Source organism: Schistocerca gregaria, chromosome 1 (genome assembly GCF_023897955.1).
Source record: "Schistocerca gregaria isolate iqSchGreg1 chromosome 1, iqSchGreg1.2, whole genome shotgun sequence".
Classification (NCBI taxonomy): Eukaryota; Metazoa; Arthropoda; class Insecta; order Orthoptera; family Acrididae; genus Schistocerca; species Schistocerca gregaria.
Genome location: NC_064920.1, coordinates 215,377,882 through 215,399,300, shown reverse-complemented (window position 1 = coordinate 215,399,300; position 21,419 = coordinate 215,377,882). Strand labels below are relative to the sequence as shown.

The following is a 21,419-nucleotide window of genomic DNA, read 5'->3' as shown; positions in this document are numbered from 1 at the left end:
AGAATTTCCTCATTCCTTAGTCTGTGAGAATACATCAGGTGAAACTGGGAACAAAAAAATCGTCACACCTGCTAATGCTGCCGTTACAGGAGCTGTGGTTTGAAATGGAACCTCCACAACATTCATGGAAATAAATGCATTATTTTGGTTATTATTGCAGTACATATAGTATTAATGTAAACAGAACAGTTTTCTGTATTTAATACATGCAGAAAAGTTACCTAATACAGAAGAATACAGTCTCAATTTGAGAACAAAGATGTTCGCACTCAGCACACAAAAATGGCTATCTAACTCGCCTCACTACTTGCTAAAATTTACAGATTTTGAAGCGGTTACAGTGACAGCCACTAGAGGGCAGCACCAACTAGGCTGCTGATTGGTGTCCCCAATTGTAGCCACTGCCCTTTTGCCACAAAATGAGATAATTGTAGGTGGTTTCAAACGGAATCACTTCCCCTGAAAGGTTTAATGATCTAATCCCAGAAAGATTTTGCCGGGGATAAAACTTCCGTCTTTTCATAAATCATATGATGTCCTGTATTCAGGCAGTGTTCCGCAACTGCTGACTTTTCCGGTTGATGAAGGTGCGTATGATGTTCATCGCAGTGTTCTTGTACTGTCTGGCCTGTATATGCTGCCCCACACGTCATCTTACCTGCTGCAAAGGAAATGCTACTGTGCTTCTCTCACACACAGAATGTAACAGCAAGATATACAAACTGCTCGGTGATCCTGCATATAGTAAATTAAAAAGTGATCCAATGAGTAGGATCCAGAGACAAACTGTGGAACGCATCAGGAAGAGCTTGATTCCAGGGAAAGTCGCTAAGGGTTTGTGTCAACAGGCTGCGCAGTTGCTCCTAGACTCTACAGCCTACCCAAGATACATAAGAATGGGTTGCCTCTCTGGCCCATTGTATGTAACATAGGAGCACCTACTTATTTTGTTGCCTAATACCTGCCATCACTATTGGGACCTCTCATAGGCAAGTGCGACCATCACATTTGAAACTGAAGGTTTCATAGGTCACCTGAAAATCCTTAGATTGCAGTCATTGGATCTGTTAGTAAGTTTCGATGTTGTGTCTTTATTTACAAAGGTGCCCTTGCAGGACTCTTTGGAGCTCATTAGCAACAAGTCTGAGGAGGACATAGTAGCATTATTCAAACATGCTTACTTCAACATACTTATTTCAAGTCCAATATTTTGAACAAGTGGATGGTGTTGCTATGGGAAGCCCTCTGTCTCCTGTGGTGGCCAATTATTTTATGGAGGAATTTAAAGATAAAGCACTGCAGTGAGCCACTCTCAAGCCCTCCTGTTTTCTATGGTATGTGGATGATACATATGTTCGCTCCATCTGAATATAAACTTCACAATGTAAGTGGAAAAAGATGGTACTTTACCTTTTCTTGGAGTCTTGGTATGAAGGAAAGCAGATGGAACCTTGGGACACAGCGTCTACCACAAGCCAACACATACAGATCTATATCTGCAGGCCACAAGCTGCCATCATCCTGCACAATGCAGTAGTGCATTAGGTACATTAGTTCATAGTGCATTTGTGGTATTCAATCCTGAGAGCCTGTCAAGTGAAATACAACATTTGAAGACAGTGTTCCAACAAATTGGTTATTCTGAGAGATAAATACATAATGCATTCAGGACCAGGCAAGTTCAATCTATGGAGCAGAATGAAGATACAAAGATAGCCACCACTATGGCCTTTTTGCCGTATTTTGGTGCCATGTCGTCAAGAATCGGGAAGGGTCCTCAGAAGATACGGAATTGTGTTTTTCAACCATCTGCAAAACTGAGAAACCTGTTGGGTTCAGTTAAGGATGACCTTGGACTGAGGAAATGTGATGTGTACAAGATTCCTTGTCAGTGTGGTGCAGAGTATATAGGCCAGACATGTTGCACAGTACAAGAACGCTGTAATGAACTTAAGCATCATACACGCCTTCGTCAACTGGAAAGTCAGCAGTTGTGGAACACTGCCTGAATACAGGACATCATATGATTTATGTAAAGATGGAAGTTTTATCCCCGGCATCATCTTTCTGGGACTGCATCATTAAGGAAGCAATACATATCTGTACAACCAATAATCTCATCAACAAGGAAACAGGATTTCAACTAACCACAGCCTGGAACCCTGCATTGGCTGCTGTTAAATCACGATGCGAAAATCAAGATTCTTTGATAACAGGCCCGTCATAACACTGGACTAGTATGGCCATTCGTGAGTAGCATCTGGCTGCACTGTTGACAAATGCAGCGTACAGTGCACGTGCAGGAGAGCTGCTCTGCAATCTTTGGCAGAGTGAGTTTGAATATGGCAAATCACTGCACATGCATGATTTCTGCAGCTGCACATTCTTTGCACATGTGTTCTAAAAATGGGGGATTGGTGTGTGGATACAGTCAGTCGTACCCAGCCATGAGCAAGGTTGAACCACCTGAAGATGTCGGACAGTTGCTCTGAGGAAATATTGTGGAATTTGCACAACGTGATCCAGCAGCAAACGTGTGATGACTATTTACAAAATTGTGTGTGCCAATCAAAGTATGACTGTCCAAGAGATTGCAGAAGAATGTAAAATTTCAGTTTGATCATGTCATGAAATCCCGACACAGCATCTTGGAGGGCATCGAGTTTCCACCAAGTTCGCCCCACAGCTCATGAGTCTAAACAAGATAGACCTTCCCTGCACAATCTGTGAAAAGCTTTTGGAGTGCACAAATGAGAATGAGATTTTCCTTAAGAGAATTGTAACTGGCGATGAGGCATGGGTCTACAGTTGTAATGTTGAGACCAGGGTTCAATCTTCACAATGGGTCAGCAAAGGTTCTCCAAGACCAAACAGACCTTGTCAGGTCAGGTCAAATGTCAAAACTGTGCTGATAGTTTTCTTTGCAGGATTAGTTCAGTATGAATTCATGCCACAGGGACAATCTGTTAATTGATGATACTATAGGGACATGTTGCAAAGCCTGCATGAAAATGTGAGAAGGAAATGGCCTAAAATGTGGTAAGACAATTCATGGTTCTTGCAGCACACATTTATCCTCATTGGTGCGTGACTATTGCACAAAAAATGAAATCACAATGCTGCCTTGTTCTTTGTACTCTCCAGACTTAGCTCCTGCAGACTTTTTTTAATTTCCTAAGTTGCAAACCCTGTTGAAATGATGAAGACTTGCAACAATAGATGGGATGAAAGAAAACTTGAGATGTGCGTTGTGCAATCCAACAAGAGGCATACCAAGACTGCTTCTCAAAGTGGAAACGGCATTTGGGAGTGGTGTATCAATCATGGAGGAGAGTATTTCGAAGGAGATTATGCATAATAAGTAAAAGGTAAGTGTAGAAAAATTTTATGGTCAAAGTTCCATAAATTTTTGAACAGACTTCATAGCATGTTATTATCATATACTTAATCCACTTTAAGTTTTCAGTCAATCTTATATGCCATATCATAGCGCTAATGTGACACTGTACTGTTATATAATTAGTACTCTTATTGGCGATGATTGCTGATGAAAAGATATTGTAGGAAGAAAGGCATAATGATGTATCATTGATTCATTGACAATGAGTATAGCACATGTAAATGCACCAAGTATGAGACTGAAAGTTATTATAGAGGTTCAGAACAGAGACACACTGAGGTGACGAAAGTCATGGGATACCTCCTAATATCATGCTGGACATTCCTTTGCCAAGCACAGTGCACTAACTTGATGTGGCATGGACTCAACAAGTCATTGGAAGTTCCCTGCAGAAATATTGAACCATGGTGCATCTATAGCAGTCAATAATTGAGAAATGTTGCTAGTGCAAGATTTTCTCTTGATTATGTTTGGTAAGTGTTCGATGGGATTCCTGTTGGGCAATCTGGGTGGCTAAACCATTCACTAGAATTGTCTAGAATGTTTTTCAAACCAATCACAAACAACTGTGGCCATGTGGCAGGGTGCATTGTCATCCATAAGAATTCCATAATTGTTGGGTGCAAGTACAAGAACATAACCATTTCCAGTCAATGATCAGTTCATAAAATTAATGGTGAAAACCTTCATATCATTTGTTTTGCATAATTCGCTACTAGTTTCAGTCAATGACCATTATCAGGCTTAGCTGGCATAAACAGCAGGAAACTTATACCATAATTTAAACAAAAGTAATTTGCTCTTTTAAACACACCATAATATGAAAAAATTTCGCACAATAATAACAGTGTACAATAATTTTCATCAAGAAGCAAGTCCACATCGACAGCTAGTAAGTAGTGTTACTAGCTGTCAGTGTGGACTTGCTTCTTGATGAAAATTGTTGTACGCAGTTACTTTGTGAGAAACTTTTCACAAAGTGTGGTCGTCATTACACTGCCCTTTTGTACCTTGTGCATGTGATACTACTGCTCCCAGTAAATGTACATATTGCTATTCCATGACACTTGTCATTTCATGGTAAGTATTTTTAGTATGTGACAGAAGTAAATGATTGAATAAAAATGTTATGCACATATTTTTATAAATGCTCAGTCTATAAAGAATTGCATCAGCATTACTAGGTTAGGCTTGTCTTTTTCCACACATAACTGTAGTTGATACTGGGTTTCATTTTATCTTTATGTATTTCATTGTGTGTTGTCTGCATGATGTTTCTTACTGTATTGTCAGTTACCTATAAAGAAATATATTGTTCTATGTAAGTGCTTTATTTGACAGAAAAAGTGATTTGTGTAGTTTTTTGAGGACTAAATGACATATGATATGTTTGAAGAGATAATTACCTACTAAAATGCAAAATAACAATGAGTAGGATTATGAAGAGTTATAGGCTTGGATGGCTAAAATTACTTTTTCCTCACAGAATACATGTAATGCTAAAATGTTCAATATTATATACCTGTGTAAGTTTTATCTTTTGTATTCATTTGAGTTTTCAAATTTTGATTTTGTACTTATTAGTTCTCTGGTATGTGGACTACCTGGAAGAGTCCTCCACATCCTTGTGATGTGAAACTTTCTTCATGGATGGGGGTATTGATAAGCAACAACCAGTTTTGGAAGCACTGATCGATACAACTTACTGTTAGTTCAATTAGGGCAAGTAATCACTCAGGTTTCAATTAATATTAGAACAATGAATGTCCACCTTGTGGATGATATAAAATATAAATAACTATGAAACATCAACAAATGTGATTTATAGAATTTGGTCAACTGGTAGGAGCACTGGAAATCCTTGTATTTTGTTGAAATTAACATGTAATGAAATAATGTAATACAATGTTGCTCATTTTCATATGTTGACTAAAGTACTTGAAATAACATGTGAAACATTGTGATTTGGCCAAATTGTATGCCTAAAACTGACAATTGTATCTGAACTATTTTTATGCATGTAAAAGCAATTTATTGTGGTAACTTTTAATTGTAATATTAAATATGTAACTTTAACAATGTACAAATGGTTTATAAAGGTATATAAGAATGGAAGTCAGCTTGCTGGGCTTCCATGCTGATCAGAGGTTTTGTGATGCACCACGTACGTCACTTCATGCAGTAAAAATGCAATGAAAAGTATAGAGGCCTACCTGTTCCATAATCCATTCAGCAAGAACTCCAGAACAATGGGCAGATTTCAAGTTAAGTATCCTGAGATGGACCAACCATATAGACCATCCACATTTTGTCAAGTTTGGTACTTAGCAAGTTTGTCGCTTCAACAGCTGCAATATACATAAGGCCATTTTCTTTTAATGATATGATTTTCTTTTAAAGAAGCAGATGTTATGTCAGAAAGTGTTTGGAACATTAGCAATTAATCAATTGTAATGTCCCAGAGCATATCAATACAAATAAAAACTGATTTCAGGAATGTTCTCTCAACAGTTCTCTAGATAACCTCTGAAACATTCTCTTACATTTGTAAACAAAAGAAGGAACCAATCACATTTTTCTTAGAGTTTACTTCCCTTGTTGCCATGGGTTTGCACTGTCATAGGGCCATTTTTCACTGCCCAAAATATCAATCTCTTTCATTAAGGATTTGAATTTTTCATTGTCATTTGAAATTAGCCTATGCTTCAAACTTTCACTAAGGTCACTAAGGCTCTGTCAGAACTGTTTTCTATTAATTTGGGTAGTCATTCTGCTTGATTATCCTCTGGGAACCAGTGAAATGTCTTTGTAGCACACTTCTTAAATAGCTTCTTCTGCTTCTTTCCTGCAAGTACCTGGCATTTCCTTCAGTTGTTCGATGGCTCTGTTTGACCCCATAAATGGGTCTGTATGAAGAGGGAATATTAGCACTGTCCTTTTGCAAATACTGTGAGAGGATTGAGGATACTAATCTCCTCTAGGACATCAGAAAACAGTGGAGTGTTGTACATGAACTTGGAGCTTGATTGTCTTCTCTGCAATTCCTTGATCTCTTCCCTTACATCTGATTTTCTAGTAATATTATTTGAACATCTGTTAAGGTGAGCCTGGTAGGACTTCCACACTGCTTGCACTTCTCTAAAGCTTGAGGCCACCCAAGACTACTGAGATTACTGTAGATGTCTTCATAAGTTCTGCGCCTATCTCTTGTGCAACAGCTGACAGTCTATGTTGATTCTTTTGATGGTACAATGCACACAGCTTGTTAAAAAAATGGTAATATGATTGACACCAGGAAGCTCCTCAGTTGCATCAGCAACCCCTAATTCAGTTTGGTGGCAAAACATTGCTATTTCAATAGTTTGTAGTGCTTGTTCTTAAGCCATCCTAAAATACCTGGATTTCAACCTAACATTACACCAGTACCATCTCTGCATGTTCCAATCAAATTGTCATTCAAATAACTTGAAGAAAAACCATACTTCAATACACATTTTAAATGTTCAGTTTCTATTGTTACTGTATCTGTTTTTTTCAAGTTCAGTTGTTGTGTATGACTTTGTGCACAGCAGTACGGAGACGTGGGCTACATGGTGGTGTGGCAGCTGTCATCACAGGAAAGCTGGACAGGTTACCACGACAAAGAGAAGATTCACTTAACTTGTATTTCTCCCAGAAAATGAAGCATTACAAATATTGCAGCAAGAAATGGAGTACAGATCATCAAGATGAACACGAAAGAGGCCTCCTGCACAAAAGCATGAATGACAGCGTCTGCATGGCATCATGTGGCAAAGTGGCTCCAAACACAAGTGGGTTGAACGGCTGCTGTCAGCCACCCGGCCTAGTGGACACACACCATTGGGTCCACCAGATACTGTGCAACCACTATCATCGTCAAACAGAAACTTGCCATTCTGCTGCCAACCTCAATATGCCATGAGCTGGTATCAATATGTGATACCACATCAATGATATCCAAGCAGAAGGTTTTTACATTACCATCACAAATTTCTGACCTTAAATATACTATTAAAACTGACTGTGAAGCCACAGACAGAGTAATCAGTGATACAGATATCTTGGAACCGTTTGGTATTACAGATGAATAGATCTGCTTCCTCATACTGTACACAATGCAGTCTGTCATTTTAGCACAACTGAGTTTACTGTGCAATGTTTTGTCCATGTGGAGAGCATTTTAAATTTGCAAATCCATAAGCTTGTGGAAGTCTAAATTTGATTTGATACTTTTTTGCTACAAAATATGTTGTGCGAAACATAAGTTCATTGTTCTTTTTTTATTGCATTATTTGTCTGGCCTACTTACCAATACTCAGCTGACAACACAGATAACATGTTCTATGAGCCATAATCAGGCATAGAGAATAATTTATGTAAGAGAGATGTTGAAAGTGAATTTTTCTAGTAAGACAAAGTTCTACATATAAAGTAGCAAGCGGACGATGTAACCAAAGGAAAAAATGGGGAGGGAGGATGGTGTCCACCCCCATTCCATGTCCAAGATGGCGCTGCATCTATCTTTCTTCCAAAACATACATGCTCTTACGACCTTCCGTCTGTCTTATAGCGTAGTCATTTTGCACTTTCTGTTCACATTGTTAAGATATCTGTATTCCATTTTACTTACTTTATTTGCTGGATTTTTAAATATTCGTCTTTTATCAGTTTATATATTGTATATAAACTAAAAACTAAATAATGTAAAAACAATTTTCAGGCTCCTGACAATCTATTCACAAAACAGAAAATATATTTGATAAAATGTTAAGTGTTGCATAAAGACAGATATTGCACAACTAGTATTATTTTGTTATGAATTGTTGGAGAATCAACAAGTTGCATAATGAAACAGGAGGAGGAGATACACGAAGAAAGAAAGAGAAATGGAAGCAAAAGAAACAAAAATCAGCACCATAAGTATTAAGTTATTTATCTCCTGTAATACATCTTTCTTTCCAAAACAATAAAAAATGCTTATTATTTTGTGCTGTTTCACAATTTTTATTTTCTTTTCTTCCCTTTACGCCGACGTTTCCTACGTCTGTATTTTCTCCACGCACGTTGAATGATGCGTGCTGCTCGACTTGTTGTGAAAAAGTTTACTCTTCGTTCATGTTCAATACGTTCTTCTTCAGCTTTTTGAGTCATTAGTCTGATATATTCCACTTCCTGTATATCAAATCGTTCCTGAAAATTCATTATTAGATTGTTTTGTAAACAAATTCCACTCCACATAATTAAAAAATACAGGGTGCATCAAAAAGAATCATCCGGTTTGGTACGTCAATATTTCTGAAACCAATAAACATATACAATGAATTGTGTTTTTTGATGAACAGATAACTAAAAAAATTTTTCATACCTTTTCATAGATGTTCAATGTGCTCCCCTTGAGATGCATGGCATATGTCAATGTAATATTCAAATTGTTCCCACACTGCAGCAAGCATGTCTTGAATTATAGCTTCCACAGCTGTTATGTGATGTCTCATTGTTGTTGGAAATGGAGGCACAGAAACAGAGTCTTTTATAAAACCCCACAAGAAATGATCACATACTGTAAGGATCGATCACCTTCGAGGCCAGTAATATAAGGCTGAATCATTTGTTCCAGTGTGACCGATCCATCATTTAGTAACCCTCTGATTTAAAAATGCACATACTTCCAGATGCCAGCGTGACGGTGCCCTCTCCTGTTGGTAAATGAAGTTGTTTGAATCAGTCTCCAACTGTGGAAAAAGGAAGTTCTCAAGCATATTGAGATGTGTGCTTCCTGCAGCAGTGTTCTCAGCAAAGAAAAATGGACATTACCCCTTTTCCCATAAATCTGCACAAAACACATTACATTTTGGAGAGTCCCTCTCATGCTGTACAACTTCATGTCATTTTTCCATACCACCTATTCTCACATTATGATGGTGCAGCTTTCCATTTAAATGGAATGTTGCCTCATCACTAAACACTAAACATGGAAGAAAACTGTCATCCTGCATTTTGCTGAGAATGAAATTACAGCACTTCACATGTTGTTGTATGTCACCTTTATGAAGAGCTTGCACTAGCTGAATTTTGTATGGTTTCATGTCTAAACATCAGCACAGCAAATGCGAAATGGACATCAGGGGCATGTTGAGTTGTCGAGCTGCTTGGTGAATGGATTACTGTGGAATCCTTGTGAAAAGTCTGTGTCAGAATCTCGAGGGATGACCCAGTGATTTGCCTTTACACAAACAACCTGTTTCTCAGAATTGTTCATACCATTGTCTAATGCTCTGTGCTGTAGGAGGATCCATGCCACACCTAGTATGAAAGTCATGATGAACAGTTATTACTGGCCAGCACTGTGCAAAATGTAGAACACAAAATGTTTTCTGTTGTCCTGACGTCATTTTTACTAGAACTGAAGTGGGTGCACATTGCTGCTACCTAGAAGGAACCATGTGAACTCGAGAGTTTGCTCTTTCCAACAGTATGTTGTTCATGCACATATCTCAATTAACATCATAATTATAATTTTTTGAATCAGATGATTCTTTTTGATGCACCCTGTGATTGATGTACATTGATACAGAGAAGTGTTTTATATGAAAATGTAAAAAAAAGTGAAGTAAATAAGTGAAGAGTCAGATTTCAAAAATGAGCTACAGCCAGCCAACAGATATACAAGGTGTCCATAATTAAAGTTCCAGTTTCAAAATGCTGTAGAAAGACTGATGTAAAACCTTAATGGCATATCATTGATGTGGGGGCAAATGCCATGGATAAAAAGAAAAAAGAAAAAAAATACGGAAATCTTACCAATGAATGGCGCTCTAAGTGCCTTAACATAAATGAGGTTGGCTACAAATGACGGACGAATTTCAGTATATTATGTCTTGGCTTTGAGTTGCACATTATACCATCCATACTGTTCACTGTACATGATTGCTCACATCCTGCAGTCAACAGTTGTGGTGCTGTTAGTTAGGTAAGCCCCTCCACCACAGCAAACTTGTACCACATCAGATGGAAAAATCAGTTTTTTATTGTCCTAAGGCTGAAAATCGTATGAAAACCAAAATTCCATTGGTTTTAAATTGTCCTGGGCTAAGACTGCGTAAAGAAGCAAGATTTTATTGTCCTGGGGCCATAAACTGCAATTACCCAAGTTCTGTCAGACCAGAAGAGGTTTAGATACTTTCATCAAAGAACAGCATCTCCAGGCAACAATATCCACCCATTCATGAGAACTCTTCAATAAAATTTTTTCCATTGAAACCCTATCCTCTTTAATAGAACTCATGGTCTGGTTTTCCTTCTGAAAAATGACTCAGTATCTCGTAGTGAGACAAGTGCTTCTTCCTGGTGAGATATTCTTTCCACATATAATAGTCATATGTATGTTACCAAATCCAGCTTCTTGAAAATTACTGCTGAAGTCAAACGAGCAGCAGTTGCTTCCTGTAGAATTCCAGTACCTTTCTCCCTCTTCATTTTCTTCACAGAGAATGTTCCAATTTTCAGAGCTGGAGCTACTCATTTGATGACTTTTGACAAAGGTATAATAGTGTCACTGTTGCCTTCATCAAAATATCATTGTATATTATGTGGAAATTCACAAGACCAAAACTTTAAAGTAGCATCCTTGACTACTTTCCTGCAGGTTGAGATAGAGGCTACATCACATATCTTTCAAATTAACACTTTACACCAATGCGAAGTGAACTGGTGATTCATGATCTGCGGCAAAAGCTTTGCAGCCACAATGTACAACACCATATGTGACCTTGAGTTGTCAGGGTGGCAATGAGGCACTGTCATCACGTCAACGGTTAAGAATTTTGGAGCTCAGATTGTCACTGCACTGTCCCTTCCACACAGTGTGCTCCATGAGCACGAATTGTTATGGATGTTCTTTCAGCAGCCTGACTATAGTTGTTCACATGTTCCATGGATTATAATTTTGTCCTCTCACTGTGATACGACATCTCTAATGGTTCAAATGGCTCTGAGCACTATGGGACTTAACATCTGAGGTCATCAGTCCCCTAGAACTCAGAACTACTTAAACCTAACTAACCTAAGGACATCACACACATCCATGCCCCAGGCAGGATTCGAACCTGTGACTGTAGCGGTCCTGCGGTTTGAGACTGTAGCGCCTAGAACCGCTAGGACACTCCGACATATCTAATGCCAGCCATCATGGGAGTCCAAAGAACTTTGGTCATGCAAAACCCAACTTTCACTTTTCTCACCTGACATGCAGAAAACAATGGATCCAGACAATCATGTCAATGATTTTTGAATGTTTTAGTTTCCCCACACTGTCACCCAATACTGCAGGTGCAGTTCGAACAGTCCATGGTATACTCCGCACAGAAGCTATTTGCCTGCATATTGTCATTGCTGCTTCATTATGAATATGATAAATCTGACTTTATAGCAAACAGAATTAATATGCTGTTTCCATTTCAGCTATTTATCCACAGTAATACCTAGGAATCTAGTGGATTTTACTTCTTCCACCTTTGTATTATCCACCTCAAAATCCACCAGCACAAAGCAAAGTTCCCTTTTTTCTGAACACCACACACATAGTCTGTTTCATGATTATAATCGGTTTGTTTTCCAGGAGGCATTGAGCAGTAATGTTAGCAGAAATATATGCTTTTGCACATTTTAGTCACTGTTCAGTATTGTCACCTCCTGCACACGATATTTTCTTCTATGTCTCTTCAACACCTATCATTCATAAACAGATCTAAATGTAGAAAAATGTAACTTAATGCAGATGGGTAGGAAAAACAAAGCCATAATGTTCAGCTATAGCATTAGTAGTGTCCTGCTTGACACAGTTGCATTATTTAAATATCTGGCCACAATGTTGTAAAGTGATATGAAATGGAACAAGCGTGTGAAGATTGTGGTAGGAAAGGTGAATGGTCAACTTGGTTATTGGGAGAATTTTAGGAGATTAGATTAGATTAGATTAGATTAATACTTGTTCCATAGATCATGAATACGACACTTCGTAATGATGTGGAACATGTCAGGTTAATGAAAGATGTCTGTACAAGATATTACATTACACAAAATATTGCATGACACTAATGCTTAAGTTAGTTTTTTCCTCTCCCTTAATTTATATCAGATTAGATTTAGATTAGATTAGATTAGATATCTAAAAATTCAGCCAATGAGTAGAAGGAGTTGTCATCTAGAAATTCTTTTAATTTATTTTTAAATGTTGGTTGGCTATCTGTCAGGCTTTTGATGCTGTTTGGTAGGTGACCAAAGACTTTTGTGGCAGCATAATTTACCCCCTTCTGTGCCAAAGTCATATTTAACCCTGCATAGTGAAGATCATCCTTTCTCCTGGTGTTATAGCTATGCACACTGCTATTACTTTTGAACTGGGCTGGATTATTAACAACAAATTTCATAAGTGAATATATATACTGTGAGGTTACTGTGAGGATCCCTAGATCCTTAAATAGATGTCTGCAAGATGACCGTGGGTGGGCTCCAGCAATTATTCTGATTACACGTTTTTGAGCAATGAATACTTTTCTACTGAATGATGAATTACCCCAGAATATGATACCATACGAAAGCAGTGAATGAAAGTAGGCATAGTAAGCTAATTTACTGAGATTCTTATCACCAAAATTTGCAATAACCCTAACAGCATACGTAGCCGAACTCAGACGTTTCAGCAGACCATCAATGTGTTGCTTCCAGTTTAACCTCTCATCAATGGACACACCTAAAAATTTTGAAAATTCTACCTTAGCTGCAGACTTCTGTTCAAAGTCTATATTTATTACTGGAGTTGTGCCATTTACTGTACGAAACTGTATATACTGTGTTTTATCAAAATTTAAAGAGAGTCCGTTTGCTGAGAACCACTTAAGAATTTTGTGAAAAACATCATTTACAATTACATCACTTAGTTCTTGGTTTTTGGATGTTATTACTATACTCATATCATCAGCAAAAACAACTAACTTTGCATCTTCATCAATATGGAATGGTAAGTCATTAATGTATATCAAGAACAGTAAAGGACCTAAGACCGAACCCTGTGGGACCCCGTGCTTGATAGCCCCCCAGTTTGAGGAACCAGCTGTTGTATTAATATTACATGAACCACTTATTTCAACTTTCTGCATTCTTCCAGTTAAGTATGAATTAAACCATTTGTGCACTGCCCCCCTCAAACCATAATGATTTAGCTTATCTAAAAGAATTCCATGATTTACACAGTCAAAGGCCTTTGACAGATCACAAAAAATACCAATGGGTGATGTCCAGTTATTCAGAGCATTTAATATTTGATCAGTGAAAGCGTATATAGCATTTTCTGTTGAAAAGCCTTTCTGAAAACCAAAATTTTTGATAGAGCTGTCAGAAGAGAGATTGGGCGATAGTTGTTGACATCCGACGTATCCCCCTTTTTATGCAATGGTTTTACAATGGCATATTTCAGTCCATCGGGGAAAACATCCTGCTCCAAAGAGGTATTACATACGTGGCTGAGAATCCTACTTATCTGTGGGGAACAAGCTTTAAGTATCTTGCTGGAAATGCCATCAATTCCATAAGAGCTTTTACTTTTCAGTGAGTTTATTATTTTACTGATTTCAGAGGGAGGGGTTCGTGGAAATACAGTTGTTTCAAACTGCACAGGTATGGCCTCTTCTATTAGAAGCCTTGCCTCTTCTAGTGAAGATCTAGATCCTACTTTCTCCACAACATTTAAAAAATGATTATTGAAAATATTTCCAATTTCAGATTGTTTGCTAGTACACTTGTCTTTCAGTTTTATGGCACTAAAGTCTTCCTGTGCTCTTGGTTGCCCTGTTTCCCTTTCAATAATATTCCAAATTACTTTAATTTTATTATCAGAGTTACTGATCTCAGACATGATACACATGCTTCTGGATTTTTTAATAACTTTTCTTAGTACCGCACAATAGCTTTTATAATATTGAACAATTTCGGGGTCAGTACTCCCTCTTGCTGTTAGATGCAGTTCTCTTTTATGGTTGCAAGATATTCTTATTCCTTTAGTTAGCCAAGGTTTTTTATATGTTTTCTTGGAATTATGTTTCACTGTTTTCTTGAGAAAACAATTTTCAAATACCCTTAAAAATGTATCGTGAAATAAGTTATATTTCAAGTTTGCATTGGGTTCCATATACACTTCATCCCAGTCTAGCTCCTTTAATCTTTCCCTAAAGTTTGCAGTATTCATATTGTTAATTGAACACACTGCTTTGAAATTCTGATTTGATATACTGCATGGAGCTATGCCATGTACTGTAACTAGCTGTGCACCATGATCTGAAAGACCATTCTCAACAGGATAAGCATTTGTGTCCTTAAACTTATCTTGGTCTATAAAAAAGTTATCTATCAATGTCCTGCTGTTCTTTGTTATCCGAGTAGGAAAATCAATGACGGAGCTCAAATTGAAAGAACTGAGTAATACTACAAGGTCATTCTTCCTACCACACTCTTTCAGGGAATCAACATTGAAATCCCCACAAATGATAATTTGCTTCCCCCTGTCTGACAGATAGCAAACAAAGCATCCAAGTTTTCTAGAAATAGCTGGAAATTCCCTGAGGGGAACCTATACACTGTTACAATTATGAAAGTGCCATCATTTAGCTTTAGTTCAGTTGGACATGCTTCCATATGTTGCTCTACACAACATTTTTTAGTTTCTAAATGTTTTGTGCTGTGGAAGCTTTTGACATATATGGCAACTCCTCCTCTCATCATATTATCTCTACTTACATGTGCAGCTAATTTGTACCCATTGATGCTAACCTTTCGCATATCAGTGACAATGTGATGCTCAGACAGGCATAGTACATCTATTACATTCTCAGTTTCTATATCTTCTAAACAAAGCAGAAGCCCATCAATTTTATTCTTCAATCCCCCAATATTTTGATGAAATATACTAGCATTTTTCATTTTACTTTTGTGAGTATCTTGAACTTTTTTAACATCTTTAGTACTTGCCTGGCTGAGTTTCCCACTGGACACTGATCTTACACTAAAAAAGAGTTACCACCATGAGATGTAGTTCCTCCCCCCTTTAAATTTCCTGCTATCAGCCCAGCCAGTTTACCCTTCCCCTTCTTGTTGAGGTGTAGGCCATGTCTAGCGTAGTCCCACCTACAGAGTGAATCAACAGGAACCACACCAATGTGTGACTCCGCATCAGATCCAAGTAGCCGTTCCAACTCCAAATTAACTCTCCTGACAGAAGAGCTCAAATGAGGCCGGTCGTGGCGCTCCAGAACCGACACTGGTATGACTCGATGCCAATGCAATATTTGCCAGGTCACACTCTATGCTGTACCCCGGATCTCTGTCAATACTGTTGCCCGGACCACCCACAATAACCACGGTATCTTCCTTAGTAAAGCCTCTACATAGTGAACCTAAATCCTCTGTAACCTGCCCCTGTCCAGCACTAGGTTTGAAAAACTTGTGACCTGGTATTCTGACCCTAATTCATCCTGCAGAAGTTGGCCCACACCCCTAGCATGCGAACTACCTAGCAACAAGACTTTCTTTCTCTTTGCACACTTCCCTACCTGTGTGGTTCATCTGTAATGGAGGGCCACTTATAGGATTCTGGTACAACCTGTTCTTAAGTATTGCTCAAGTGTTTGGGATATGCACCAGGTTGGGTTAAGGGAAGGTGTCGAAGAAATTCAGAGGTAGGCTGTTAAATTTGTTACTGAAAGGTTTGAACAACACAGAAGTGTTATGGAGATGCTTCAGGAGCTCATAAGGGAGTCCCTGGAGGGAATGTAATGTTCTTTTCAAGGAACACTATTGAGAAAAATTAGAGAACCAGCATTTGATGCTGAATGCAGAACAATCCTAGTGCCAACAACTACATTTTGCTTAAGGACCACAAAGTAAAGATACGAGAAATTTGGGGCTCATGAGCAGGCATATAGACAGACATTTTTCCTTTATGTAGGTGTGAGTGGAACTGGAGGGAAAATGACTAGTACCAGGTACCCTCCACCACGCACCGTATGATGGCTTGCAGAGTATGTATGTAGATTTAGATGTAGAACAGCAAACAGCAATGGCCCCATTACAAATCCCTTAGCATGCCATATATGATGGTGGTTTTGGTTTCTGACTGGTATGAGTCATACTATTTCTTATTGTAAAGATATGATAGTCTCAGTTCTCCTGGTTGTCTTTCAATGACATAGTTTTCCACTTTTCATATCAGTATTACATGGGCATCATGTCAAATGCTTTTTAAAAGCCCTTTCAGAGAACCCCAAAACTCAATGAATGACTGCTCCTCTGGACTTTCTTTTCACTACTGTAAGGAAAGAGAAGGTCTACTAAAAATATTTAGGACCAAGTGATGTGTGTATCCTATGTATATGGAAAGATAAGAGACATCAGTGGTGTGGGCTCATGCATGCTCAGTTGGATGTGTAGAAGTTAACTGATGAAACTAAGAGGTCATCAGTCCTACATTTGTGGAACAAGTGCACAGAGAATACCATGCCATAAGCAAGACCGTAGGACAGGGACTTCAGGAATTGTGTTCTGGACCAGAGCCCAAATCTGGAATCTTTCCTTTCCCAGGCTGGCATGCAGTTTTAACCTACCAGTGAGTTTCAAAACATCACATACTGTTCTGTGAGAGATTTTTAATGGAAACAATAACCTAGGCAGTGGTTAAGCTATTTCTCTGCACAATTCTTTCTTCCAGCAAGGGGTGCAGGAGCACTGTGAAGTTTAGAAGATAAGAGAGAGGGATGAGTAGAAGTAGAGTTGTGAGGGAGGGCCACTTCAACTAGTAAGGACATTGCGCATTAAAAGGCAGGGGTTCAGATCTGAGTCCTTTCAAGGAAGTTTTAAAACACTACAAAGGGAAAGACTTAGTTTGGGAAAAAAATTACCGAATTTTTATTGTAGTTTTCATTCATCTTGCTATGTTGATATATTCTTTCAGTAAGAAATTTGTTCTTACATTTGCAGACTTTTATTCATTTTCCTTCACTCCAGTAAATTCTTCATTTAGCCAACGTAAAGTCAGGAACATTACAGTATTCACAGAAAAACTACAGTAAATATATGATAAAATTTGAAAAAGAACAGAGCCTATTTGTAAAACTAATTGCACTATGAAAATAGAAGAGTGTGTTCCACAAAAATATTGAACCTCTGGGATACAGCACACTTTACAGACTAAGCTACAGGTCTTCTGAATAATTATGCAGTCTGAGGTTTAAATCAACATCATTTATATAAAAAATCTATGCACAATTCATGCAAATTTAGCTTAAATTAATTATAAATATATAAAATTATCTTACCTGTAGCTCTCTCATCTGTCGTTTCTCTTCATTGAAGCCCTCCATAAGTTCATCCAATTCATTCTGCAGATCACCTATGTCAGCATCATATTTGCTTAGCACCGTAAGTAGCTGTGATTCAATCTTGATTCTAAAAAATAAATTAGTCATTGCTTAACTTTTCTTCTCCACATTACTTTCATCAGAGGAACAAACATGATCTACCATATGAGTAATATCTTTACTATACATGTTCCTGAGCGATATCAGCAGATACCTCATACCTGTTTTATTTTTCTTCTCCCTGTTCTACCCAGGGGAATTACATAGAAAAGTGATTAATCACACAGTTTTATAAGTATCTCTGTTGTGTGCAGAAATGGAAGACAATCCTAACAATGACTCTTTCACTCATGAATGAAAATTCTTGCACCTTGGCTCACTATTTTTTCCTTTTTTTTTTATCTTCTGAGATACGTATTGTACTCCACAAAACATTTTTGTTCTGTTGCTTTGTCTTCAGCTGCATTGAACATCTTCAGTGGTGCCCCCCCCCCCCCCCCCCCCCCAATTCTGTCCCCCTCAAAAAAGTTTCACAGATCATGACCATACAGCCCAGAAGGTTCAGCAGCAATTAAAATAACCAGTCATAAAAGACTCCATGGTATGGTCTCTGTAAAGCTCTCATATTTATCAAGTAGGTGTCACAATTACACATCACTTCTGTGGTGTGTTCTGTTTATTTCACTATTTTACATGATGAATGAAACAACCATATGGCCATACTTGAGATGGAATCATGTTTAAATCTTGTAAATTAATTCTTTTACATTCAACAGAGATTTATATGCTATTAGTTGCACTTAACAATTAAATCATTGACTACTATGTGGCACAACATCCTTAATTACATCATAGTCAGACAGGAAAGTGATGTGTAGGATGGGCTGCAGGTCAATGAAGTATTGTGATAATAGATTAGTAGATACAAACTTAGAGTATTAGTTCTGACAAAGAAAATGCACATTAAATCAGAGGAATTGTGGCAAATTGTTACTTTACAAATTTTTATACTACACTTTATGACAGCTACCAATTTCAATGTTTGTTGCAAAATTGTGACTGTCCATTATTTCACAAAGAATAGATTTAGTATAACATGATTGGACAATCTATTTATTTCTACACACTGCACAAGATTTGTCATCCATCTTTTCATTAGTGGTGCTTATAACATTAATTTTTTAAACGCTTCTTGCTATGTTATCAGTAAGATTTTTAGTGTTGTAAAATCTATTAGAGGATTGGGTTGGATAGTTCAAAAAGGGCCTACCATATTTGGAAAACTATTGCTAAAGCTAGACATGCAGTGTAATGCAATTACAGAATGGCTTGTCCATCTTGATATGTGATTTAGTTGCAGTGCCAAATACTCACTTTTGAAGAGAGAAAGGGATGCATGTTTCAGAGATACCAGCAAATCTTTTTGTATCACAAAGGACATTGTAAAAATAACAGAATTAATTAAGTAAAAAAGTTTGGTAATTGTATAACAAGGGGAAATTCCATTCAGAAACTTATACTACTTGTCAAAAACCTGAATAACCACCTGTTCCAGCACCAACCATGGCTAGCCATGCAGCAACAGTGTCAATGAGGATGTGGAGCCATGCTAACTCTCGTGTATGGCCAGATGTGCTAGGTTTCTCAGTTCAGAATCCAAAGCATGAACAGCCCGAGCAAGGTGGTTCCACAGTTCACAGTTGGGCTCAAATCCATGGAGTCTGGTGGCCAGGCGAGTATGGTGAACTCATCCTGATGCTCATTGAACCACACACCCCTTTTAGGTTAGAGTGTCTCAGGAAAACACAAGAAAGACTTCAGTCACAAAGGGTGCAGGCTGAACACAGGAAGAACGTAGTTACGGGAACCATCAGTATAACAGTTGTGAATTGTCGTAGCTGTGTTGGGAAAGTACCAGAGCTCCAAGCGCTAATAGAAAGCACTGATGCTCAAATCATTACAGGCACTGAAAGCTGACTAAAGCTGGAGATAACCTCAGCCAACAATTTTTTGAAGAACCTTATTGTGTTTCAAAAGGACAGGCTAAACACGGATGGCGGTGGTGTGTTTGTTGCTGTTAGAAGTAGTTTATCTTATCGCGAAATTGAAATAGGTAGTTCCTGTGAATAAGCATGGGCAGAGCTCACTGTTGGAAACCAGAATAAAATGATAATTGGATCCTTTTACTGACCTCCCAATTCAAATGATACAGTTGCTGAAAGGTTCAAGGAAAACTTGAGTTTGATTTCAAATATGTACCTGATTCATACAACTATAGTTAGTGGTGACTTTAATTTACCCTCAATATGTTGGTGAAGGTAGGCATAAAACATCATCTGAAATTGTGCTAAACACATTCTCTGAAAATTATTTCAAGCAATTGGTTCATGAGTGTATGCGAATAGTAAATGGTTGTGAAAACACACTTTACCTTTTAGCAACAAATAATCCTGAGTTATTAATGAGCATCAAAATGGATACAGGGATTAGTGCACACATTGTTGTCATAGTGAGACTGAATATTGTAACCCCCAAATCCTCCAAAAATAAACGAAAAATATACCTATTCAAAAAGGCAGATAAAAATTCACTTGATGCCTTCCTGAGAGACAATCTCCATTCCTTCCAAATTAATAATATAAGTGTAGACCAGATGTGGCTTGAATTCAGAGAAATAGTATCAGCACTAATTGAAAGATTTATACCAAATAAATCAATGAACAATGAGCTGATCCTCCTTGGTACATAAAACTTGCCAGAACACTGTTGCAGGACAACGAAGCAAACATGCCAAATTTAAACAGATTCAAAATCCCCAAGATCAGCAATCTTTTATAGAAGCTCTAAATATAGCGTGGACTTCAATGCAAGATGCTCATAACAGTTTCCACAATGAAACTCTGTCTCAAAACCTGGCAGAAAATCCAAAGAAATTCTGGTCATATGTGAATTATGTTAGTGGCAAGAAACATTCAATGCCTCCTCTGCACAATAGCAGAAACTATTGAACACAGTGCTGCCAAAGCATAGTTATTAAACACAGCCTTCTGAAATGCCTTCACAAAAGAAAACAAAGTAAATATTCCAGAATTTAAATCAAGAACAGCTGCCAACATGAGTAATGTAGAAGTAGAGATCCTTGGTGTAGTGAAACAACTTAAATCACTTAATAAAAGCGAGTCTTCTGGTCCAGACTTTATACCAATTAGGATCCTTTCAGAGTAGATGAATTAGCTCCATACTTAACAACCATATACAACCATTCGCTTGATGAAAGATCTGTACCCAAAGACTGGAAGGTGCACAGGTCACACCAATATTCAAGAAAGGTAGTAGGAGTAATCCACTTAATTACAGACCCTTATCTTTAACGCCAATATGCAGCAGGATTTTGGAACATATATTGTGTTCAAACATTATGAATTACCTCGAAGAAAACAGTCTGTTGACACGGTCAACATCACTTTAGAAAACATCCTTCTTGTGAAACACAACTAGCTCTTTATTCGCATGAAGTTGACACTGTACACACAAGCGGCTTGTAGTGAATTTGTGACTTCCTGTCAGAGACGTCACAGTTTGTAGTAATTGAC

At 37.9% G+C, this 21,419-nt stretch overlaps 1 protein-coding gene across 1 annotated transcript in view; it reads right to left on the bottom strand.

Moving 5' to 3' along the window:
* Nucleotides 1–8,017: 8,017 nt before the first annotated feature.
* Nucleotides 8,018–21,419, bottom strand: part of LOC126299744 (uncharacterized) — a 93,409-nt gene continuing 80,007 nt past the window's right edge. Inside the window, exons 5-6 of the mRNA XM_049992005.1 lie at nt 17,785–17,914; nt 8,018–8,611 (exon numbers count right to left, since the gene is read on the bottom strand). Coding sequence (XP_049847962.1) covers nt 8,426–8,611; nt 17,785–17,914 — 316 coding nt within the window. The 3' untranslated portion in view covers nt 8,018–8,425. The remainder of the gene's footprint in view (nt 8,612–17,784; nt 17,915–21,419) is intronic.